Below are 26,385 nucleotides of genomic sequence, written 5' to 3'. Positions count from 1 at the left end.
TGGGTCTTCAAATACAAATTAATTCAGCAAGGATGCTGAGCAACCGAGCTGACGTCTTTTCTTCTTCCAGTCACGATTCGAAACACGTTTCTTATTTTTTTCTTATGCAGCGATTCCAAGCAACAAGCTTTAACTCCATCACGACTCGTGCGACTTGCAGCTGCCAAAACTTTCATTTCAGACACGACTCAGGAACCCACAAAACGACGAAACTGAAGTAAGTACTGGTTTCGCCGTGTCTACAGTAAACTATGAAACCATTTGCGTTCATCTCATTCCACGCAATGAGTGGCGCAACCCAATGTCGTCGTGCAAACTAGGCTTTACTCAGGGTTCTCATCATTAAAGTTCTAGTTGCAAAACGCTATACAAAGAGAACCCCTGCTCACAATGGCATCAAATTTGAACAGCATGTTATTGACGCAAGGGAAACGCCATGGGACAAAAACAAATGACAAATAGATGGAGAAGTAAGCGACAGAAAATGCACGCCGACAGGGGCACGGCAAATGGGTGAGTTTGTCCGAGATGCCCAACATGACTGTCTCTACGAACGATTGCGTGCTGCTGGTAAGGCACTGTTACAAGAACGGTGACTGTGCGTCAGTAGTCGTGTAGAAGTACCGGAGTTGCTTCCTGCTGACCTGCCAGCAAGACAAACGTTCGCTCTGGAATTTACTGCTCGCATGGAACATTCTGTGGGCAGACGAATCCCGTTCACAAGGATGGGATATCAGAAAGATGTTGTGTTCTGAGTTCCAGTTACGAACGTAGCTGAATTGGTCCCGCGTGTGCTACTCATTCTAAACATGACCCCCGAGAAACTCTGATGGGACATACTTTTGGAAAAAACGACATTTTGTCTACGGAGTGATTATCTTGTAAAATTTATTTTGTTTATTTATGTACGCAATCACATGTTTATGACACAGTCATAACCGCTTTCGGCCATACCACGACCATCTTCAGATTCTAAAACAATGCAAAAGAAAATTTATATTAAAACCTAAAAATACGTGCAATATTTAACCAGGCTTATTAGTAACCTAAATGAATTTATGTGAAGTACATATAGTTCATACCTAAAGGCGGCATACACTGAACACAGGTTCATGCGTTGTCAAACTAGCTATAAAATGTAAAACACCGGTCTTATATAGACATAAAAATTTGTTAGATTTTGTTCACCCTCTGTGCGCTAGATGCGCGCGTCCTCTAAAAGATAGTCTTAATTTTTCAAAAGCCTAAAATATACAAATTTACTATTAATATTTAGGACAAATGTACATATAATTTAAGATTACATAACAGATCGTTAAATCAGTAAAATAACATTTCAGAGCCCGCATCTCGTGGTCGTGCGGTAGCGTTCTCGCTTCCCACGCCCGGGTTCCCGGGTTCGATTCCCGGCGGGGTCAGGGATTTTCTCTGCCTCGTGATGGCTGGGTGTTGTGTGCTGTCCTTAGGTTAGTTAGGTTTAAGTAGTTCTAAGTTCTAGGGGACTTACGACCACAGCAGTTGAGTTCCATAGTGCTCAGACCCATTTTTTGAACATTTCAGGACAAGGAGAAAACATTTCTGTAGATGAAAATAGTAGTAGCACTTGTAGAGTGTATTTCTGACGCCTGATGGCGCTGTATTTCTGGCTACTGCCTGTTTATGCCGTTGTCCATTAGTACGACTGGGACGACACGGGCAGGACGACGAGTGCAGTGCTCTGCTGCAGGTGGATGGCACGCTCCTCTGCCTTACAGGTTGTTGACATCTGCTGCGGCACGCACTAGACAGTGCAATACTCGACTGCAGGAAGTCTCCATCCTCAGCTGAAGCACGTATGTGGTAAAAACGATTCGCTCAGATGAACAGATCGTCGTAAATGTTGGAGTATGCGTCTGTTGCAAATTCATTCTGCTCCGGCTGTCTCATGCTGTGGACCTACAAGCTGTGCAGGCTCTTGGTTGGTAAAAGGCAGTGTGGGGAAGGATGCGTCTCAAACAGCCTCTCCTTCTCAAGTGCCCTTGCCTGCCTTCTTGAGGTGGAGCTGTTACGCCTTCGGGCGACTGAAGGGTAGGGGCGCGATGGTGTGCTGAACAACTTGTACGCCGGTTCCGATGGCCGCATTTGCTGTGGTGGGATCCTGCCCCAAGTCGGCGAAGGCCACTCGCCTTGTCTTGGGCTCCGAGGTATGCTCTGCCAAGCCGGGGCGTGGTGACGTGTCCCCGGTCGGGTTAGATGGGTCCAGACCTCCGAACGTCTGGGGGACCGGCCCGGCACTTGGCCTTTGGTCGGAACCTGGCCTAGTAGGGGGCGAAGGACGGAGAGTGAATCCGCTCTCCCGGAATGCGTGTGGCATTCGCCGATAAGGGAGCGGGTGAAAACTGTAGGAGTAGGTAAAACTACTCAATTTGTTCTTATCAATGGACCTACTTTATTTTGTGGTGCGAGGTTAAATTTTTCCTTAATGAAAGTTTCTTCTTCCTCCAGTTTGGGTAACGGATGGTTAACTGTAGCTTTCGTTGCTTGTAACAATGCAGGAAGAGCCGGTTTGGAATCCTTTGAAACTCGGGAAATCCTAGCCTACCGTACTATTCCTGTTTCCGAGATTATTATTGCTAGTGACCGGATCCTTGGCCTTTGGTGGGAACCTGGCCTAGTAGGGGGCGAAGGACGGAGAGTGAATCCGCTCTCCCGGAATGCGTGTGGCATTCGCCGATAAGGGAGCGGGTGAAAACTGTGGTGATGTGGCTGTTGAAGAGGACTAGTGCGCTGTACCCACGGCGTGCTAAACCTAGCAGCTCAGTTACTGATAGCTCTTGGTCAAGGGGCGGGACTGGTGAGCGAGCTGTCAGAGAGGCCGGTCCGGGGCAAGAGACGGGCCTCCATCTTTTCACTCTCTATGAATACTGCAATGGCTGAGAATCAAGAGAGGGGTAATGTGCTAGATGTTTCCGAAGTGGAAAGCCAGGTGAATCTTACAGTTGCTGAGCGACACTCGAAGTTTTTGAAATTGCTGGACTCGAGTGTAAAAAATGGAAAGATAAGCAATGGTGCTGTTAACCAGATTAGAGATTTTGTTGCAAATTGGGCAACTGTTCACTCCCAGTTAGAAGGGAGGATATCACAACTAGGAAAAGAAAATCAAAGAATTAGAAGTCAACCTACTCGGAGTTATGCTGCGGTTGCGAAAGCCCCAGTGGCCAAGGCACCGACAGCTAAAGAAACTATTCAAGAAAATATCCAAAAAGTAACACCTACGGTTTTTATAAAACCTAAACCTGGCGAAGACATCAAAACTGCTAAGTCAGCTTTCGAAAAGTGCGTTGATTCAAAGAAAGATAGAATCAGGATCAACAGTGTCCGTACTTCAAAGAATGTGCTGATAGTCGAGACGGCCCCATAAGAAGACAGCCAAAAGATCTTAGGCAATCAACAATTAAGTGAGAAAGTTAGGTGTGAACCTCCACGAAAGCGTCGACCACTCATGTGTCTGTATGATATACCTACATTTATGACAGCAGACAACCTGGTTGTCTGTTTTAATGAGTAGAAAAGAATTTGATGAAGAGTTCAAGCTACGCTTTAAAGTACGCCCTCGAGAGAAGCTGACTGTACATCATGTTGTGGAAGTTTCACCCAACTTACATGTGGCCGGTTGTACGTCGGCAATTCAGCACTTAACCTTAAGGATAACCTGGCAGTACCACGTTGTACTAAATGCCAGGACATAAATCACACTAATAAGTATTGTACGGAACCCGATATCATGTGCGCCCATTGTGGCCTGTCTGGACATACTAAGAAAGATTGTCCTAATAAGGACAAAGCAGAAGTATGTGTACCATGCAGAAAAAGAGGTCTTAAGTGTGGTGGACCTAAAGATTGTCCAACCCACAAAATGTTCTTAGGTAGACTTATACAAAGAACAGATTACGGCGATGTTTAAAATGGTACAAGTAAACGCAATGCGCAGCCAGATGGTTGCACATGAGCTAAGGAAACTAGCGGAACAAGAACGAATAGATGTTCTACTGATACAAGAACCGAACTCCTGTGCGGGTCGAGTCCCTGGCGTTCCCGCAACAGCACAAGTGGTTTACTCGGGTGGGAACCCCAAGAGTGCAATTATGAAACTATAAAAACTACGATATTAAGTCAATTCTGTACCGAGCATATTACAGTTGTACAACTCAATTTGTTGTCTTACAGTATGTACGTTGTCAACGTCTACTGCCAATTCAGACATGACATCAAGACTTATCTTGATCAGTTGCATTGGATACTAAGAGTTTTAGCCGGGCAGGCTATAATTGTAGCTCTGGATGCCAATGCTAAATCCCCACTCTGGCAAAGTGATGTACAGGACGGTAGGGGTGCGGAGCTTGTTGATTTGATAATGGGAATGCACATGCATGTGCTTAACTTGCCTGGGTACCCCCCAACCTACTCAGGGAGGACGGGTGCAACGTCAAATATTGATGTCACACTTGCAAGCGAGAGGGCGGCAGCCCACGTCCTAACATTGATGAAGCTGTGGAGGAGCTTGTGAGCTCCGTGCAAACAGCTACCACACTGGCTGTACCTAGAATAGTGAGATACATCTGCAGGGAGTCCACCCCATGGACCCCTGAATTGACTGTGCTTAAACGGTCGGTCAGAAGGGCGCGAAGCAACTATCAAAGGAGCTTTGCCCACGACGAACGAAAATACCACCTGCGTATTTATCGTCGTCTGAAGCAGAGATACAAGGGTCAGTTGGATAGTATAAGGCGCCAGTCCTGGGAAAGATTTGTTAACGATCAGCTGGGAACAGACCCTTGGGGAGTTCCTTACAAAATCGTTCGAGAGAAAATTAGATCGCCCATGATGTTGTCTACACTACGTGCTGGGGATGGTGGCACGACCAAGAATTGGGAAGAAACAGCAAGACTGCTGTTGGACACACTACTACCAGATGACATCGAAGACCAGGATTCGCACGAGCAGCGGGAAATACGTCAGGCGCTCTCGAATCCATACGTTAACGATACAAACGTGTACCTTTTCTCTGCAGAAGAGGTAGAAGCAGCCATCTACACCTTTGCAAGGAAGAAGGCACCTGGTCCTGATGGGATCCCTGTGGAGATCTTACAGGGACTCGTACACTTGGTCGCCCCAGCATATCAGAAAGATGTTGTGTTCTGAGTTCCAGTTACGAACGTAGCTGAATTGGTCACGCGTGTGCTACTCATTCTAAACATGACCCCCGAGAAACTCTGATGGGACTTACTTTTGGTTCAAATGGTTCAAATCGCTCTGAGCACTATGGGACTCAACTGCTGAGGTCATAAGTCCCCTAGAACTTAGAACCACTTAAACCTGTTTACAGAAGGGCTATTATCCACTGAAGTGGAAAACTGCAGAAGTTGTGATTATCAGGAAAGGCCCTGACAAGGATCCAACGATGCCGAAATCCTATCGGCCTATCTGTCTGCTGGATCTGATGGGCAAGGCATTTGAGAAGTTGCTGGCTGACCGACTCTTGAGTCAGAGAACTCTACACGGTATGAGTGATAGGCAGTTCGGTTTCCGAAAGGGTCGCTCCACTCAGGATGCGATCAATGAGGTTTGCCGGATTGTTCACTCAGCTACATCAAAGTATTTTCTTGGCATAATGGAATACGTCAAATGTTTAGACGGCTGGTGGTGGCCGGCACTCTTCTCTCGCCTAAGAGAGATTGGGTACCTGCAGCTGCTATATGGCTGTCTGGAGGCCTACTGTGATGGAAGAACCGCTAAAATAACGGCTCCTGGAGCCGTCGTAACTGAAAGAGTATCCCGTGGTTGTCCCCAGGGATCGGTGTGTGGTCCCATTTTCTGGGATATCAACATGGAATCACTGTTGAACGTCCTGCAGAGAGATACTGCAGTTCTGGGTGTCGTTGCTTATGCGGATGATCTCGCAATTCTAGTGGAAGGTGACACTCGCAATGTGATCGAAGGTCGTTCACGACTGGCTGTTGGTCTGTTAAGACTGGTGTGAGAAGGCTAAAATGTCTATTGCACCACAAAAATCGCAATATATGCTCTTAAAAGAAGGTTAAATAGGGACCCAATAGTCAAAATTAATGGTCAGGCAGTGTGGCGACAGAGATATGCCCGTTACCTAGGGATATATCTAGATGAGAATTGGAGTTTCATTCCGCATATTGAGCAAATAACGACAAAGTCCTTAGCTCTGTTCAATAAGATAATATCAATTGGACAAAGAAGATTTCATTTGCCGTCAAAAGCAATAAATATCTACGATAACAGTATATTGGCACCAATAGTAGGGCACGCATCGAGTGTGTGGGGCCACAGGTTAGCTCTGGTGCGGCCTGCCGCTGCTGTCAGGCGAATACAGAGAATTGTTGAGATGCATTGGAGCATTCAACACAAGTCCCACAGATGCACTGTTGGTAAGCGTGGGTCTCTGTCCACTAGACCTGATAATAAGGCAGCACGCAGCATTCTACTGGCTGCGCCAACAGAATATCGACAAGGTGCAAAATATAATGGGCAGTCCTCTGGTAAGCGTTAAAGCCATCCGAGAAAAAATGCTTGACATTTGGCAGGACGAATGGGATGGGTCCAGTACAGGCCGTAGAGTCCACGGGTTTCTCCCCACAGTAAGGGAAAGACTAAAGAACAAGATAATGAAGCCCTCACAGGGCCTAGTTCACTTCCTTACAGGTCATGGTCCCTATCCTACGTACCTGCATAAAATAAGGAAAAGGCCAACACCGGAGTGTGACTGTGGTGCCCACGAAGGATCGCCAGAACACACAGTGTTTGAGTGTCCAATATACGAACAGGCTGTCTCAATTGAGAGACAGCTTCTGCAAACAAGGAATATAAATGAAATATTGACAAATGGCGATTTCGCAAAATTGGTGAATAAAATCTCATGGGAGGCCCAGCGAGCCTACCTTGGGAGAGGGTAAAAGCGCTTCAGATCTAATGCGCAATTGTAAATATGTAAATATTACGTTTGTTTAAGTCTTTGACTTGTAGTAGCTAGTAGCTGTAGTTAGCTCAGTATGGTGGTGGTGGGGAATAAAAGAGTAGTATAAATGGAGTGGTTTCTTCTAGTAGTAGCGGCCCGCCTCCACATGGCTAGGGACAGGCAACTCTCTGGGAGGATTCCAGAGAGGCTAAGAGGCCGATCATTCACATATAGCAAAATGTTGCTTAATAAATAGTGTGCATGCATTAATAAACCACTTCTGTAGTACTAATAGCAGAGTTAGTTAGTCTTAATACACCCACTAAAAAGTGTCAGAAAGTGGGTTATGTATGCTTCATAAAAATGGGAAAAAAAATTGTTCATTGAAGAGTTTGTCAGGTTCTCTGCGTCTCGTAACATCAATCTCCAGTTGTTTTAAAACGTCTAATCGTTTACTTTTTGTAACTTCATGTAGAATTTGAAGCTGTTCGTCGGTTACCAGTATTGTGACCCTTCTCTTGCATATGTAAGCCTAGCGCTGTCTTATTACTGGGGCACGTGTGTTCTTTAAACTTTTACATCAAAGGACCTGCGTGTCTGTCTGATACAGCTTTTTTCGCATTCATGACATGATATGTTGTAGGCCCCCGATTTACTATATTTATTACTTTTCCGTGGCAAGTTATGACACACTAGTCTTTTTAAGTTATCAGAAGTCCCAACTGCAATTTTAGCCCCGTTTCTTCGGAATCAATGCCCATTCCAATCTCCCACTATGTCAGAAACATGCATATTTTTATTCAATGTTACACAGAATAGTAAAAGTTGCATTATGTCAAACTGAAGTGAAAAAAGAACTTGACATATTAAGACAGGACGCCCTTGAAATTATTATGACCCAGATATAATTAAATCCATACATAGCAAAATTAAAAAGAAGATAAAAATGAGCGAGAACGGCAGGTACAACCGACATCCGAAAAGAATAAGTATGCCACTATGAAAGATATAGGCAAAACATCAGATAAAATCGAACATATATTCCGAAGAAACGGGGTTAAAATTGCAGTTAGGACTGCGTTTTAGATAAATAAGAAGCACAGATCACTTGCAAAATTTAACCTAGTAATAGTTTCTTTTTGGATGAATGTGAGAGTGTGTGTAATCAATGTTCTGTCAAGGAATGAATGTAGCCATGTGTATAATTGGGCAGGGTTCAAAATGGCTCTGAGCACTATGGGACTAAACATCTGTGGTCATCAGTCCCCTAGAACTTAGAACTACTTAAACCTAACTAACCTAAGGACATCACACACATCCATGCCCGAGGCAGGATTCGAACCTGCGACCGTAGCAGTCGCGCGGTTCCGGACTTAGCGCCTAGAACCGCTAGACCACCGCGGCCGTTAATTGGGCAGGGGTAGCAATTTTTCCAAGGGGCAGAGAATCCTCAATACCACAATATTATATTCAAGTTAGTTCTGACAAATTCCGGATGAATGACTAGATAAATGTCTGCATGGCCCTGTAACCATTCAATAAGTGTTATTTAAATCTGGGTCTTCAAGAATATGACCCAATGGTATACCCATCACACTTTATTTTTCATTTATTTTTGTGGGCATGCAGCAGACAGGGTATGGATGACCCCTCGTTGAATGTGGTTAAGACAGGGTGCTGGGATTTATGGTGTAGAAAGATTGATTCGTGTTCATTTCTTGGATAATGTCTCTACTAAGTGTCACAATTTATTCTGTTCCATGTGACACTAACCTTTTAAAGTGCGACACTCCCCATGAACAAATTTGAGAGGAACGGGGAGGTTGTTAGAGATTGAAGGGTACTCTCACTTCTGATTCGGTGTAGGGAATACGACCTATGGCGATTTGACTTCATACATTGTGATGAAATGGTGGGCAGCAGTTTATGGTCTTGTTTGCGTGCTCTAGGACAAGAAATACGGTAGGCTTTACCTGCGTTCAAAGGAACAGGGTGCCAACTTAAACGACTGCAGTAAAAGCACGGTGTTGGGGGCGACAAAGCGCGTTTTTTCTGGAGAACGGTGAGGAGAGATTCCCAGATGGCCGCGTGCCACGGCTGCATTGTGCAGAAACACATTAAGCTTGGCGCCGGACAGGGGGCAGACGTCCTAGCGCCGAAAAGTCTCCGACAGTGCATTGTAGGCCTTGTTAGCAAGCAAGCCGCCAAAAGAAATGTAAAGATTCTGCAGATGTCCTTGGGACAGGGAAACTGGCGCCCAGACGTCCAGACTCTGTTTCAAAACATGTTTTGCATGTTTATGGCCGTTCTTTGCAAACTTTGAAATCGACGCAACAGGAGAGATAACAAGCTGTTTATGGAGGGCTGTGCTTCCACCCTGTATTGTGTTAGCAAAAGACATGGCAAACGTGTGGGAAAGAGGCCGCAAAGCTGAATTTTTTCCGTTTTCTGCCAATTAACTTTAAAGTCTCTGATTGGTCAAATCGGTTTGCAGTGCAAAGACCATTCTCCGAGCTTAGAATGCCAGGCTCCAGCTCGTGATTGGCTTATGTGAAAGTGGGGGAAGTCAAGAAGAGTAACGTGCTTTTGGAACCGAGCTGAGGAGGAAATGGGGAGAAAGGAAGAAAGATCACTCTGGTACAAGTCTCTTGTACTGGCGCTTCGCTAGTAAAGAACTGCAGGTCTCTACCTAACCGGTGAGACTTGTGTCCTTTCCTAGTGTGCGACTTAGAGCCTGTGCCAGTCACCTTCTGAACTGTCAGAGGTACTGCTTATATCATCAAGGTCACAACGAGTGATGCGTGCGTGTACTTATTTGTCTTGAGTCAGCCGTCTAAACATTTGACGTATTCCGACACACACAGTCGTGGCACAGAGTCAAATTGGTTTGGCAGACCAGCAAATGGGTGCACTTGCACACTGGAATCCATTGGGGTTTCAGAGGCTCATAGGGAAAAACCTGCGTTCTGAATTAACCGAACGTGAGACCGAGTACTTGCATTTTCCGGGAAAAAAATGCGAATTTAAACAACAGTCGCCGAACGCATTGTGCTGTGCCACCCTGACCAGGAGGATAACACAGTATTCGCTGCTGCGACTTAGGGCTATAATGTGTACTTCTCAGCACCCTGTTCTTTCCAACCACATTTTTTCTTTTTTTTGTATGGTAGAATATAGATGCTTGGTGGTGGCGTAGTTTCATGCCATAACCTGGAATCACGTGTATGAAGTGAGATAGAGCGAGTAGTGTCCTGGTTAGTGTCGTGTGTCGATCCCCAGTAGATCACTTTGTTCACCATAGATCCCATTTAATAAGGCTTTTGTTAAATAAATATTTTTTTGTATGACATTTTTTTAATATTCTTGTTGTCTTGTCATGTTTAAGATCAATAAATCGATTGTGGATAAGACTACAACTTCTCCCTGAGTTCTGATCAACAGTTCCTTCGCATTTTTATGGCAGTCTAGATCTGAAACATAAGGAGTAGCTTTTTCACTTGGTGTCCACCGCGTGGATCTTTTACTTCATTAACAGTAATCTTCATTCAGTTTCACACGTGGAACACGTAGCAAACTACGATCTTACCTGGGCGAAGATTCACTTAAAACTACAGGCGCCGAGCAGAGTACTACAGGGCGATTATAATTAAAATTTAACTTTCAGACCGCTGTAGAAATAGCACCAATGCTCTGAATGACGTCAAATTGCAACGGAATATTATCGGAGAAGGGAGAAAACGTATGGCAGAAGAAAAATGAATAGCTACAAAATGTAGCATCATAATTTAATAGTGGTCGACTGCAAATGATAAATGAACCATACAACAATGCCTAAGATGTACGTTTGACGTTAAACAAATTGTAATACTCAGAGTGCATGGGTGTACAGGTGTGATACTTTTAGATACGTATGCCCATCCACCACAGCACGGTCGCATCACATCGGATGGGAAAAATCGGTTTTTAATCGTCCTGAGGCCAAAAACCGCATAAAAAGCGTCACTCCAAATCAAATCGCATTATTAATTTCCGTGTGACTGTCGCAAAACATTTTCAGTATGCTGTCCACCGTTTTCTGAAACAAGTTGAAATCGAGAAACAGCATGTTCCACAACCGATCGAAGTGTTTCCGGGGTTACGTTCAGAATGTATTGAGCAATGCGTGCCTTCAATGCAGCTAAGTTTGCAATCTGAACACTGAACACAACATCTTTCAGGCAGCCCCACAGCCAGAAGTCACACGGATTGAGATCAGGTGATCGAGACAGCCAGTCTTTAGGGAAACGGCGGCTGATAATTCTAGCATTTCCGAAATGGCTCTTCAGCAGCTTCTTAACTGGATTTGCAATGTGCGGAGGTGCTCCATCTTGCATAAAAATGGTCTAATCCATACATCTACGGTGTCGGAGAGCTAGAATGACGTGGTTGCGGAAAAGGCACTCATAGCGGTTACCAGTGACGGTACAGGTAACAGGGCCAGAAGCAACTGTCTCTTCGAAAAAATATGGCATGTGATAAATGATGACGTAATCCCGTACCACACAGTGACCTTTTCAGGATGAAGTGGTACTGGTTGATTTGCGAGTGGATTTTCCGTTGCCCATATTTGACAGTTCTGCGTATTGACACATCCCGTCAGATGGAAGTGGGCTTCGTCTGTCCACAAAAACTTTCACGGCCAATCATTGTCCATTTCCACGCGAGCAAGAAATTCTAAAGCAAATGTCTCTCTTGTTGCCAGGTCACCAGGAAGCAACTCGTGCACATAGGTAATTTTGAATGGATAGCAAAGAAGGGCATGAAGATGGTATCTGTTCTTTCGGACTTTCGGATATGTCCGAAAGAACAGATACCATCGGTGACCATGCAGCTCTCTTAGAATGAAATGATAATCAAATCAAGACCCTATGCTTTCGACAGCTGTTGATATACATCAACGAGGACATTTGAAAATGTGTGCCCCTACCGGAACTCGAACCCGGGATCTGCTTCCTACAAGGCAGACGCTGTATCCATCTGAGCCACCGAGGGCACAGAGGATAGTGCGACTGCAGTGATTTATCCCTTGCACGCTCCCCGTGAGAGGGGACATTCCCAACTTAATGTCCACACACTGTATGCGTAGTGCCCCTGCCCTGCTCATAGTTAAGGCTGATCTTCCATTGAACTTCTTCTGAGCTGGATGCACACGAATTGCCGAACTCTTACGGGACTCGGTAAGATTGTCTGCCGCGAGTAATGAGTGTAGTGGGCAGGGATACAACGAATATAGTGTGTGGACATTAAGTTGGGAATGTGGGTGTCACGGGGAGCGTGCGAGGGATAAATCCCTGCAGTCGCACTATCCTTTGTGCACTCGGTGGCTCAGATGGATAGAGCGGCTGCCATGTAAGCAGGAGATCCCGGGTTCGAGTCCCAGTCGGGACACACATTTTCAACTGTCCCCGTTGATATACAGGGTGAGTCAACTAACATTACCGCTGGATATATTTCGTAAACCACATCAAATACTGACGAATCGATTCCACAGACCGAACGTGAGGAGAGGGGCTAGTGTAATTGGTTAATACAAACCATAAATAAATGCACGGAAGTATGTTTTTTAACACAAAACTACGTTTTTTTTAAATGGAACCCCGTTAGTTTTGTTAGCACATCTGAACATATAAACAAATACGTAATCAGTGCCGTTTGTTGCATTGTAAAATGTTAATTACATCCGGAGATATTGTAACCTAAAGTTGACGCTTGAGTACCACTCCTCCGCTGTTCGATCGTGTGTATCGGAGAGCACCGAATTACGTAGGGATCCAAAGGGAACGGTGATGGACCTTAGGTACAGAAGAGACTGGAACAGCACATTACGTCCACATGCTAACACCTTTTTATTGGTCTTATTCACTGACGCACATGTACATTACCATGAGGGGTGAGGTACACGTACACACATGGTTTCCGTTTTCAATTACAGAGTGCAATAGAGTGTGTTCCGACATGTCAGGCAAATAGATGTTCAATGTGGTGGCCATCATTTGCTGCACACAATTGCAATCTCTGGCGTAATGAATGTCGTACATGCCGCAGTACATATGGTGTAATGTCGCCGCAGGCTGCCACAATACGTTGTTTCATATCCTCTGGGGTTGTAGGCACATCACGGTACACATTCTCCTTTAACGTACCCCACAGAAAGAAGTCCAGAGGTGTGAGATCAGGAGAACGGGCTGGCCAATTTATGCGTCCTCCACGTCCTATGAAACGCCCGTCGAACATCCTGTCAAGGGTCAGCCTTTTCAGAGTTCGAGTACACGGTCTGTGGAATCGGTTCGTCAGTATTTGATGTGGTTTACGAAATATATCCAGCGGTAACGTTAGGTGACTCACCCTGTATATCAACGCCTGTCCACAGCTTAGGGCCTTGATTTAATTACCATTTCACAGAAAAAAGGATGTTTCGTAGGATTTTACGCACCTTGCTTACGGGTATGACCAATGTTCGGGAAATTCTCCGTGCACTACACGTTTGCACACCACCACTCGTCTCCTCTTGCGTTGCTGTGGCCACTGCTTCCATTGACGTCGAATTAGTTCGTTTCCTCCCACTACCAGGTTGCACACCAAAAGAACTCGTCTTTTCGAATTTAATTGCGGAATGTGCAGGTGCACCATCATGCTCAAACCACATACGTCGACACGTTTCCAGTGGGACATTTTCGAGCAACGTTGGCAGATCATTCTGTAGAAACGCGATGTATGTTGCAGCTGTTTGGGCCCCTGCAATGAAGTGAGGACCAGTGAGGTGGTCGCCAATGATTCCGCCCATACATTTACAGTCCACGGTCGCTGTCGCTCTACCTGTCTGAGCCAGCGAGGATTGTCCACGGACCAGTAATGCATGTTCCGTAGAATCACTGCCCCGTGGTTTGTGAAACCCGCTTCATCGGTAAACAGGTAGAAATGCAACGCATTCTCTGTTAATGCCCATTGACAGAATTGCACTCGATGATTAAAGTCATCACCATGTAATTGCTGATGTAGCGACACATGAAACGGGTGAAAACGGTGACGATGCAGTATGCGCATGACACTACTTTGACTCAGTCCACCGGCTCTCGCATTGTTCCGTGTACTCATGTGTGGGTTCATGGCAACAGCAGCTAACACACCAACTGCACCCGCTTCTCCTGTGACGGGCCTGTTACGGACCCGTTTGCGTGCTACGACCATACCTGTTGCATACAGTTGGCGGTAGATGTTTTGCAATGTGCGGCACGTTGGATGCTCTCTGTCCGGGTACCGTTCTGCATACACCCTGCAGGCTTCAGCTGCATTTCGTCGACACTCGCCATAGATGAGTATCATCTCCGCCTTTTCAGAGTTCGAATACACCATTGTCACAGTTCCTACAACACTACACTATCACAGACGTCTGGTAACACGGTGTACTAAAGTTGGTCTGCGTGTTGAGACGAATGCAGAATAACAATAGCAGCAAGCGCTACATGCGGACACTGCGACAGCTAGACCAAACCAAAACAGTGCACTACAGCCACACTCGTAAACACGATCGTCATCGTAAACATGTCCCTGCAGATGCTGCTCGCCGACCGTGGCCCGTGTTTGTTACAACACGCAACTGAACGTCGGAGGTTTCAAGCGTCAACTTTAGTTTACGATATCTCCGGATGTAATTAACATTTTACAATGCAACAAACGGCACTGATTACGTATTTGTTTATATGTTCAGATGTGCTAACAAAACTAACGTGGTTCCATTAAAAAAAAGTAGGTTTCTGTTAAAAAACATACTTCCGTGCATTTTTGTATGGTTTGTATTAAACAATTACACTAGCCCCTCTCCTCACGTTCGGTCTGTGGAATCGGTTCGTCAGTATTTGATGTGGTTTACGAAATATATCCAGCGGTAACGTTAGGTGACTCACCCTGTATATCAACGCCTGTCCACAGCTTAGGGCCTTGATTTAATTACCATTTCACAGAAAAAAGGATGTTTCGTAGGATTTTACGCACCTTGCTTACGGGTATGTCCAATGTTCGGGAAATTCTCCGTGCACTACACGTTTGCACACCACCACTCGTCTCCTCCTGCGTTGCTGTGGCCACTGCTTCCATTGACGTGGAATTAGTTCGTTTCCTCCCACTACCAGGTTGCACACCAAAAGAACTCGTCTTTTCGAATTTCCTAATCATTTTCTCCAGGCCCACGGCAGTCATCGGACCAACGCATTCATCATTCTTGTTGTACAGCTTTACAAGCAGAGCGCCATCCTGCACTGAAACAGTCATGGGAACGTCGCAGACGCGAAACGAGGAAAAGCCGTGTACGCGGAGTGATTATACCAACCTCAATGGGTCGTGCGCATGACAGGTATTATCATTTGCAAATTGGCGACATTCTGACCAGTGGTGCTATTTCTACAGCGTTTTGAAAGTTGAACTTAAATTATAATCACCCTGCATATGGCATTCAACGACCACAGTTTTAACTGAGTCATCGGTTGGCTGACCAAAAGTGTTTTGCTATAATTAGACACTAGAAATGAAGAAGACCTGTAACCAAAAGGTTGAAATTAGTAACACAAATTGACCAACACGGTGTCTGTTTATCCAGACGTAACTTTGGGTCCTGGTTTTGCAAACCTAAATCATTTTTGCTGGCGGGAGAGTAATTGTAAATTACTTGTATAGCAGTTACGGTGAGGTTGGTGGGACAGGTAAGAGACTCAGTCAGAGTTGGTCACGTACTTGCGCAGTGTCGCGACGAAACTGTAGGCGTAGACGGCGATGCCGGTCATGAAGTAGGCGAAGGGCAGGCGGTAACCCGTGTCGGCGGCGTCGCGGTTCGTGTAGTAGCCGTAGAAGATGGGCGAGTACTTGAGCACGCCGTCGAAGTCCCACAGCGTGTCCAGGTTGGTGGCCGTGCGCCGCTCGCGCGGTAGCATCTCCTTGCGCTCGCCCGCCGTCCGCGTGTCTGCCGTCAGCATCTGTCGCAAACCGGAGCTGCCTCTAGCATTCACCTTTACATAGTACACTGAAGCGTCAAAGAAACTGGTACAGACATGCGTCTTCGAATACAGTTAAATGTAAACAGGCAGAATACGGCGCTGCGGCCAGCATCGCCTATAGAGGGTCGTCCATTGATAGTGACCGAGCCAAATATCTCACGAAATAAGCGTCAAACGAAAAAACTACAAAGAACGAAACTCGTCTAGCTTGAAGGGGGGAACCAGATGGCACTATGCTTGAATCGCTAGATGGCGTTGTCATAGGTCAAACGGATATCAATTAAAAAAAAAATAGGAACCCACATTTTTTGTTACATATTCGTGTAGTACGTAAAGCAATATGAATGTTTTAGTTGGACCACTTTTTTCACTTTGTGATAGATGGCGCTGTAATAGTCACAAACATATGCCTCACAATTTTAGGCGAACAGTTGATAACAGGTAGGGTTCTTAAATTAAAATACAGAACGTAGGTACGTTTGAACATTTTATTTCGGTTGTTCCAATGTGATACATATACCTTTTTGAACTTATCGTTTCTGAGAAAGCATACCGTTACAGCGTGATTACCTGTAAATACCACATTAATGCAATAAATGCTCAAAATGATGTCCGTCATCCTCAATGCATTTGGGAATACGTGTAACGACATTCCTCTCAACAGGCAGTAGTTCGCCTTCCGTAATGTTCGCACATGCATTGATAATGCGCTGACGCATTTTGTCAGGCGTTGTCGGTGGATCACGATAGCAAATATCCTTCAACTTTCCCCACAGAAAGAACTCCGGGGAAGTCAGATCCGGTAAACGTGCGGGACATGGTATGGTGCTTAGACGACCAATCCACCTGTCATGAAATATGCTATTCAATACCGCTTCAACCTCACGCGAGTTATGTGCCGGACATCCATCATGTTCGAAGTACATCGCCATTCTGTCATGCAGTGAAACATCTTGTAGTAACATCGGTAGAACATTACGTAGGAAATCAGCATACATTGCACCATTTAGATTGCCATCGATAAAATGTGGGCTAATTATCCTTCCTCCCATAATGCCGCACCATACATTAACCCGCCAAGGTCGCTGATATTCCACTTGTCGCAGCCATCTTGGATTTTCCGTTGCCCAATAGTGCATATTATGCCGGTTTACGATACCGCTGTTGGTGATTGACGCTTCGTCGCTAAATACAACGCGTGCAAAAAAATCTGTCATCGTCCCGTAATTTCTCTTGTGTCCAGTGGAAGAACTGCACACGACATTAAAAGTCGTCGCCAGGCAATTCTTTGTGCACAGAAATATGGTACGGGTGCAATCGATGTTGATGTATCATTCTCAACACCTACATTTTTGAGATTCCTGATTCTCGCGCAATTTGTCTGCTACTGATGTCTGGATTAGCCGCGACAGCAGCTAAAACACCTACTTGGGCATCATCATTTGTTGCATGTCGCGGTTGACGTTTCACATGTGGCTAAACACTTCCTGTTCCTTTAAATAACGTAACTATCCTGCGAACGGTCCGGACACTTGGATGATGTCGTCCAGGATACCGAGCAACATATATAGCACACGTCCGTTGGGCTATTTTGATCATAACACCCATACATCAACACGATATCGACCTTTTTCGCAATTGCTAAACGGTTCATTTCAACACGGGTAATGTATCACGAAGCGAATACCGTCCGCATTGGCGGAATGTTACGTGATACCACGTACTTATACGTTTGTGTCTATTACAGCGTCATCTATTACAAAGCGAAAAAAGTGGTCCAACTAAAACATTCGTATTTCTTTACGTAATACACGAATATGTAATAAAAAGTGGGGGTTCCTATTTTAAAAAACGAAATTGATATCCGTTTGACCTATGGCAGCGCCATCTAGCGGGCCAACCATAGCGCCATCTGGTTTCCTCCTTCAAGCTAGACAAGTTTCGTTCTTTGTGTTTTTTTTTCGTTTGACGCTTATTTCGTGAGATATTTGGCCCGGTCACGATCAATGGACCACCTTGTATAAGACAAATCTCAGGTGCAGTTGTTAGATCAGTTAGTGCTATTACAATGGCAGGTTAACAAGGTTTAAGTGAGTTTGAACGTGGTGTTATAGTCGGCGCAGGAGCGATGAAGTGGGGATTTTTCCGTACGACCACATGACGAATGTACCGTGAATATCAGGAATCCGGTAAAACATCAAATCTCCCACATCGCTGCGGCCGGAAAAAGATCCAACGGCGACTGAAGAGAATTGTTCACCGTGACAGAAGCGCAACCCTTCCGAAAATTGCTGCAGATTTCAATGCTGGGCCATCAGTAAGTGTCAGCATGCGTACCATTCAACGGAACATAATCGATGTAGGCTTTCGGAGCCGAATGCCCACTCGTGTACCCTTGATGATTGCACAACACAAACTTTTACGCCTCGCCTATTCCCGTCAGTACCGACATTGGGCTATTGATGACTGGAAACATGTTGCCTGGTCGGACGAGTCTCGTTTAAAACTGTAGAGAGCGAATGGACGTGTGTCTGTATGGAGAAAACCTCATGAATCTATAGACCCAACATGTCATCAGGGGATTGTTCAAGCTGGAGGAGCCTCTGTCATAGTGTGGGACGTGTGCAGTTGAAGCAATTTGCGACCCGTGATACGTATAGATATAACTCTGACAGGTGACATGTACGTAGACATCCATTCACGTCCATTGTACATTCCTATGGACTTGGGCAATTCCAGCAGGACAGTGCGAAACACCACACGTCCAGAATTGCTACAGAGTGGCTCCAGGAACAGTCTTCTGAGTTTAAACACTTCCGCTGGCCACCAAACTTCCCAGACATGAACACTATTGAGCATATCTGGGATGCTAGGCAAAGTACTGTTCAGAAGAGATCGGCACCTCCCCGTACTCTTACAGATTTATGTACAGCCCTGCAGGATTCTTGGTGTTAGTTCCCTCTAGCACTACTTCAGACATTAGTCGAATCCATGGCACGTCGTTTTGCGGCACTTCTGCTGCTCGCGGGGGCCTACATTATATTAAGCGGGTGTACCAGTTTCTTTGGCTCTTCAGTGTTCGTCGCTGCTGTTATGCTACTAGCAGCCGGCTGTTCTGTCCCGCAAAGATGCTCCTCATCGACTGGGTTGAAGGAAGAATTCTCTGAGTCTAGGACACTATGCGCTCTAGACTTCTTTCTGTAGCATTCGGTTGGTGGTATGATGAGTGACAATAGCGTCTCTGTTAACGGACTGAGGTAGACGTGCCCTTCAGGAGACTGGGTACTTTTCCGGCTCTATCTCAGGTGAAAAAATATCACCTTTTTTTTTCAAGTAAAATTTCTTTTGTACCAGGCGTTTATAACTGAAGTGCAGCTACTTACGGAGATCCAGTGCGGGCTGTAACTATCGAAAGTTGGTAGATATGCTACTGCGTTTATGCGGAACCGATTTATGCCGAGAAAAACTTAGTTCCAATTTTGTCCACCAAGTGCAAACTACGAACTTACCTGGATGAAGATTCAGTTAAAACTACATGCACCAAGCAGAGTACCATGTGACATTCAATGTCCATATTTTTAACTGAATCATCTGATGGTAGACGGAAAGTGTTTTGCACTGGAACTGAAGATGACCTGTAAATGTTTGTATGACGATACGATGTCCACGCTGGCATTTGGCAAGTCATAACGTGAGTGAACGGTATGGCTAGCATTCAGAATCGTCGACTGAAAGGTCTGAGGCGAAGCCCGGTGACATTAAATGGTCCAAATTGGACAACACAGGTGAGTATGGTGTCACCTTGGGAAGAGGTAGGCCTCCTAATCCCGGTGGAAGTTATTGACGAGGTTGCTGTTGCTGTAATTGACAGTGCATCACGTGCTCCGCGTAGCGCTAGTGCTCTTGCAGTGTCACAAGATTTGTGCGTCCCAACTGTACGGGAAGTTTTGCGGTCTGTTTTACACTGGTACCTGTACAAGATCCAGACGATGTAGCAAATGAAACCCCATGAACCGCAGAGACGTTCTGAATTTGCTCTTCAGTTTCTGGCATCGATCGAAGTTGTTGACATCTGGACGGACAACATTCTGTCGAGTAAAGAGTCGTGTTTTACACTACAGGGTGCAGTGAATGCACAGAACTGCCGAATTTGGAGTGCTCTTAAACCGCTCGTTCTGAACGAAGAGCTGTTGTACTCTTCGTACGTGACTGTTTGGTGTAGAATCAAAGCATGTTTATTATCCGTCAGTCCGTCTTTGAAGAGAATGCCCCGAGTGGGGCTCTCGGGTGTGCCGTGACGTTTGCACGTTACCGAGACCTTCTTGAACATAATGTGATTCCTTCTTTGGAAGAGTGCGACTTTATGGAAACCACATACCACATTTTGTTCGTCCACTGAAAGATCTGGTTAATGCAACCTTCCACGAAGGTGTGATCTCAATCACCTGATCTGAATCCATCTGACTTTTGACTCTGGAGATATCTGAGAACGCATTTACCAGGGACACGGTGGGCTTGTTTCTGATCCGAAGGCCAGCATACATTTGCTCAGATTCTACCGGAAGTGCTGCTAGCAACTGTTGATAACGTCCTTTCACGTAAGCAGCATCTCGTTGATGCCTAGGTACTCATACTGAACAAATTGCGTAAGCGATACGTAATCATAAATTCAACATTATGCCTATCTTACTTTTTGGCCTTTCCTGCGCACCTCCCGTTGCTAATCCGTTACGCATGGAAATACTTCTATAAGTCTTTCTTGTATGCACAGCGCCAGATTTGCACCTGGTGGCTGAAGCTGGAACTTATTTTTTCCCGGCGTAAATTGGTTCGACATTAACGCATTAGAATACCTACTTAGTTTCTCTGTCATACGACAACTAGAGCCCACACTACCTCTGTAAGTAGCTGCACTTTAATTCTAACCATTTTATACAGTTCTAGAGTTTACCACAGTTAATTCAGAATACTTTACATTTATTTTGAAAAATATAAGATGTACTGATGTTTATGAAAGAACAATAACAAAAACTGATGCATTAGATTTTCTGCAATGCTGTCTCAAATTCAGACAACATTTAATCCCATAACACACAGTGAAGGAGATCAAATTTTTACTAGAAATGTACGACACTATGGCTGAGACACTATACCTATTTAATTCCACTCATTACGTATATTAACCTTAAAAATATAATTATGTCTTAAATTTTAATTTTTAGAATACTTTAAAAGTTTTGTTTCCCTATACGTCAGGTGAAACTGCAGTAAAGATCAGGTCTTGTAGATAGATAAAGAAAACCGCAAATTAGAGAAAAAAACTCAAATTAACGGCATATGACTTCTACACAAATTTCGAAGTCATTTAGATTTCTTGCAGGACTTGCACAGAATAATATGGATGTTATATCCCTGGTATTACTTTTTTCAGGTACTTGCAGGGAATCTGTACCATCACATTGTTTCCGTTTCGTCACTTCTGTTATTGAGAAAGATAAGATGCCCACTCAACAATAACAGAGCTACTACAAACAGCGTCGCTGTTAACATGAAAATCTGACTCATCAGGAGGCAAACCATGAGGAAGACTCTTCTCTACAGAATTGATACATAGCTTCCTCTCAATGGTGTGGTCTGTAAACTGCTTAACTATGAGTGTTTTACTGCACATTAGAGCATCTACACACACAAATATCTGCAGCACTTAGGGAAGAAACTTTCAGTTGCACTTCAACAAAGCACTTGACCAAAGCCAAAATGAACAAAACGAAATTTCATCATTTACAGACTCGGAAACCAGCGGTGTTACAAACATATATTCCAAACAGGATCTCTGGAAGCAAACAGGCTGCATGATGCGCAACTTCACTCCCGACGTCCATGGCGAGGTCCATCTTTGCAACCACGACACCACGCAGCGCTGTACAGATGGGCCCAACAACATGCCCAATGGACCGCTCAGGATTAGCATCACGTTCTCTTCACCGATGAGTATCGGATATGCCTTCAACCAGACAACCGCTGGAGACGTGTTTGCAGGCAACCCAGACAGGCTAAACGCCTTAACACACTGTCCAGCAAGTGAAGCAAGGTGGAGGTTCCCTGCTGTATTGGGGTAGCCTTATGTGGGGCCGACGTACGCCGCTGGTGGTCATGGGAGGCGCCGTAACGGCTGTACGATACGTGACTGCCATCATGCGAGCGATAGTGCAACCATATCGGTAGCTTATTGGCGAGGCATTGGTTTTCGTGGACGACAATTCGCGCCCCCATCGTGCACATCTTGTGAATGACTTCCTTCAGGATAACGACATCGCTCGACTAGAGTGGCCAGCATGTTCTCCAGACATGAACCCTATCGAACATGCCTGGGATAGATTGAAAAGGGCTGTTTATGGACGACGTGACCCACCTTCCACTCTAAGGGATCTACGCCGAATCGCCGTTGACGAGTGGGACAATCTGGACCAACGGTACCTTGATGAACTCGTGGATAGTATGCCACGACGAATACAGGCATGCATCAATGCAAGAGGACGTGCTACTGGGTACTAGAGGTATCGGTGTGTTCAGCAATCTTGACCACCACCTTTGAAGGTCTCGCTTAGTGGTGGTACAACATGCAATGTGTGGTTTTCATGAGCAATAAAAAGGGCGGGAATGATGTTTATGTTCATCTCAGTTCCAATTTTCTGTACAGGTTCCGGAACTCTCGGAACCGAGGTGATGCGAGACATTTTTTGACGTGTGTAGTTACAAGAATTCTTGAAGCGGCCACACGCATGCTGAACACATCACACATTTTACACTAAACAGTGGACGCTCTGCTACGTCGATATCGGCTCTACACTGAAGTTTGTCATGGTTATTTCGATTTATTGTAAAATTGATCAGGCCAATAAAGGAATTAAACAAATTTCACACTGTTTCATTCTCAGTCACACCCAAAAATTTACTGGATGTCCCCTACCCAGTATGCAATCCCGACACCTGGCTGCTCAACCAAATATGTTTGTTGTTACCTCTGTAAGCACGTCTGTGAGCCTGTGTAATGAATATTTGAACACTCTATATAACTATTTAAAGAGGGTCCTAAAGAAACAAACGTTCCACTGAACAAGGTAATACAAAGACAAAATATGTTGTAGGCGTAATTTTTGTATCAATCATTACTAGTTCAAACATGTTTGCCATGTTTGCCCATTGATGTTAACACAAACATGTCAAAACATGTTTGGGCTATATATAGAGTGTTTGTTTTAACTTGAAACAACTACATATCTCGAACCCAACGCATCGTACGAAAAAAAATGTTCTAGGTGAAAACTTCCGTCTGTGCTACAACTGGCCACCTGCTAACCAACTATCCTGCGTGGGCGAGGTCAAATTTGTATTTCCAATGGGAATACGCCCTCCCCCCCACGCCTCCTACTTTTATTGCACATTTGGTATCTACGCCAAAAATTACGTACTATTTACTCAAACCTAGTCTACCGTTCGTGGTAGCTGGCGCTGTAATCGACAATCAATGTCAAGTGTGCCTGTTTTTGCAAGTAAGGACCGATGCACTTGATTCTACATTTCATTTTTATGTAACTGTCAACCTTTGCGTTCTAATGGTTGATACTGATATTCGAACGTTACTTGAGTATTTCAAATGTGATCGTACAGTACAAATAATTTGGAGAGGCACTGACATTTCTAGCAAATAAGCTAGTTGTATGGCAAAGTAGTTTTCTGTTCCCTCCGGGTCTCATTTTGGTGAGTCTCCAAACCATCGGAATGCTTGATATCATGAGGGTGGCTGGTCTCGGTGTGTGTGTTTCCATTCTACCACCCTTACTCTCATGCTGGCCACTACTTGGCTACCAGCGGAATGCAAACCACAACCATTATAATTAGATGAAGTGACCATGAAGTGATAGTTATAGGTGCAGCTGGCACGGATACTTACCGAAATCAAGCGCCCCAATGGTGGGAGGAAAGGGAACTCAGCGACATCAAGCATCAGGGAGGGAACAGAAAACTATTACATCCACATCGTTGTTGCTGGATCACACTAAATCAAGTTTTTAACCACACTGAAACGGCTAATCATATTGTGGTGCACAATCAAATTTGCAACACTAAAGTAAATTTCGAACGTAAATATCAACCGTTAGAACACAAAGGTTTACATTTATATCGTAAATGAAATGGAGAAAAAATGCGTCGGTCCTTAATTGAAAAAGCAGGCACATTTTATTTGCCAATTACAGCGCCTTTTACCTCGAATGGAAAACCATTATTTGAGTAAACCGTACTCATTTTCATTTCTTGGAGTAGAATCGAAATATGCAATAAAAATTGGGGTGGAAAGGGGAGGCTGTTATCATTTGAAATAAACAAAATTGACCTCGCCCATACAGAAAGGGTCGTTAGGAGGTGGCCAGTTGCAGCACAGACGAATGTCGCCTTTACTAATATTAACTTTCCACCTAGAACATTTTTTTTCGTACGATGCGTCGCTTTCGAGATATATAGTTGTTTCAAGCAAAAAACATTAGCTTGGACAAAAGGATCAGAGCATTATTGGTGAAGCTCTATAATGAAAACAGTAACGCTGCAGCTGCACTTCGAGAATTTGGCTGGCTGAAAGGATTAAGGAAGGGTCCTCTTTCTCCATCTGCTGTTCGGAACATGATGATGTCCCGATCAACTGGAGAACTGGGCGTCGCTCCTGGAATGGACCGACGACCGGTTGCACCACAGGTGGTTGATGAAATCGCTGTTGTTATGGCAGACAACACTGCGCCCAATTCCTGATCGCCAGGCAGTGCTCGTGCTGTGTCATGGCAGCTGAACATCCCGCGGTCCACTGTATGGAAGATGTTTCGTAACATTCTCAAATGCTTTCCGTACAAGATCCATATCGTACAACGTATTGCACCACAAGACGCACAACGACGGGTTGACTTCGCTCTCTACTTTCTGGTAAGGAAGTTGACGAGGGCCGGCCCTGGACCGTCCTATGGACAGACGAGGCTAATTCTCCTCTGACGGGTGAGGTGAACACACAGAACTGCCAAGTGTGGGGATCTTCACCTCCAGTCACTGTGCATGAAGTTCCTCTTTATGGTGAACGTGTCACCGTATGGTGTGGCTTCTCGGCTATGTTCATCATTAGCCCATTCTGTTTTAAACAGGCTGGCGCTCAAGGACCAAAGACGTGCAATGTGACTGGCCAGTGTTACTGCGATATCCTTCGTCAGCAGGTCATACCCGCCCTACAGGCGAGAGACGCACTGAACTAAACAATTTTCATGCAAGATGGGACCCCACCGCACATCGCTCATAAAGTTCACCTGCTCTACCGGAACACATTTGTAAACGATCGAATTATCAGCAGCTCGTTTCCAAATGCTTGGCCGGCACGATCACCTATTGAATGGAGGGTTTACCTGGGGAACATTCAGAAATATGCGATCTGAATCGCAGCATATCAAGAGAGGTTTAATGAAGAAAGTAAGAGCATATGGACAATCAGACCAATTGTGTGATTGGATTGAAGAGTTCCTAGATAACAGAACGCAGCATGTCATTCTCAATGGAGAGAAGTCTTCCGAAGTAAGAGTGATTTCAGGTGTGCCGCAGGGGAATGTCGTAGGACCATTGCTATTCACAAGATACATAAATGACCTTGTGGATATCATCGGAAGTTCACTGAGGCTTTTTTTCGGATGATGCTGTAGTAAACCGAGAGGTTTTAGCAATGGAAAATTGTACTGAAATGCAGGAGGATCTGCAGCGAATTGACGCATGGTGCCGGGAATGGCAATTGAATCTCAATGTAGACAAGTGTAATGTGCTGCGAATACATAGAAAGAAAGATCCCATATCATTTAGCTACAATATAGCAGGTCAGCAACTGGAAGCAGTTAATTCCATAAATTATCTGGGAGTTCGCATTAGGAGTGATTTAAAATGGAATGATCATATAAAATTGATCGTCGGTTAAGCAGATGCCAGACTGAGATTCATTGGAAGAATCCTAAGGAAATGCAATTCGAAAACAAAGGAAGTAGGTTACAGTACGCTTGTTCGCCCACTGCTTGAATACTGCTCAGCAGTGTGGGATCCGTACCGGATAGGGTTGATAGAAGAGATAGAGAAGATCCAACGAAGAGCAGCGCGCTTCGTTACAGAATAATTTAGTACTCGCGAAAGCGTTACGGAGATGATAGATAAACTCCAGTGGAAGACTCTGCAGGAGAGACGCTCAGTAGCTCGGACGGGCTTTTGTTGAAGTTTCGAGAACATACCTTCAGCGAGGAGTCAAGCAGTATATTGGTCCCCCCTACGTATGTCCCGCGGAGAGACCATGAGGATAAAATCAGAGAAATTAGAGCCCACACA

The 26,385-nt window shown here is 45.0% G+C and overlaps 1 protein-coding gene across 1 annotated transcript in view; it reads right to left on the bottom strand.

The window, feature by feature from the left end:
* Positions 1-26,385, bottom strand: part of LOC126260432 (transmembrane channel-like protein) — a 303,831-nt gene that overhangs the window by 156,252 nt on the left and 121,194 nt on the right. The window contains exon 5 of the mRNA XM_049957760.1: positions 15,731-15,936. Within this exon, the coding sequence (XP_049813717.1) occupies positions 15,731-15,936 (206 nt within the window). The remainder of the gene's footprint in view (positions 1-15,730; positions 15,937-26,385) is intronic.

Source organism: Schistocerca nitens, chromosome 5, assembly GCF_023898315.1.
Source record: "Schistocerca nitens isolate TAMUIC-IGC-003100 chromosome 5, iqSchNite1.1, whole genome shotgun sequence".
Lineage (NCBI taxonomy): Eukaryota > Metazoa > Arthropoda > Insecta > Orthoptera > Acrididae > Schistocerca > Schistocerca nitens.
Note: the sequence above shows the minus strand (reverse complement) of the source record. Positions and strands in the feature narration are given on the sequence as shown.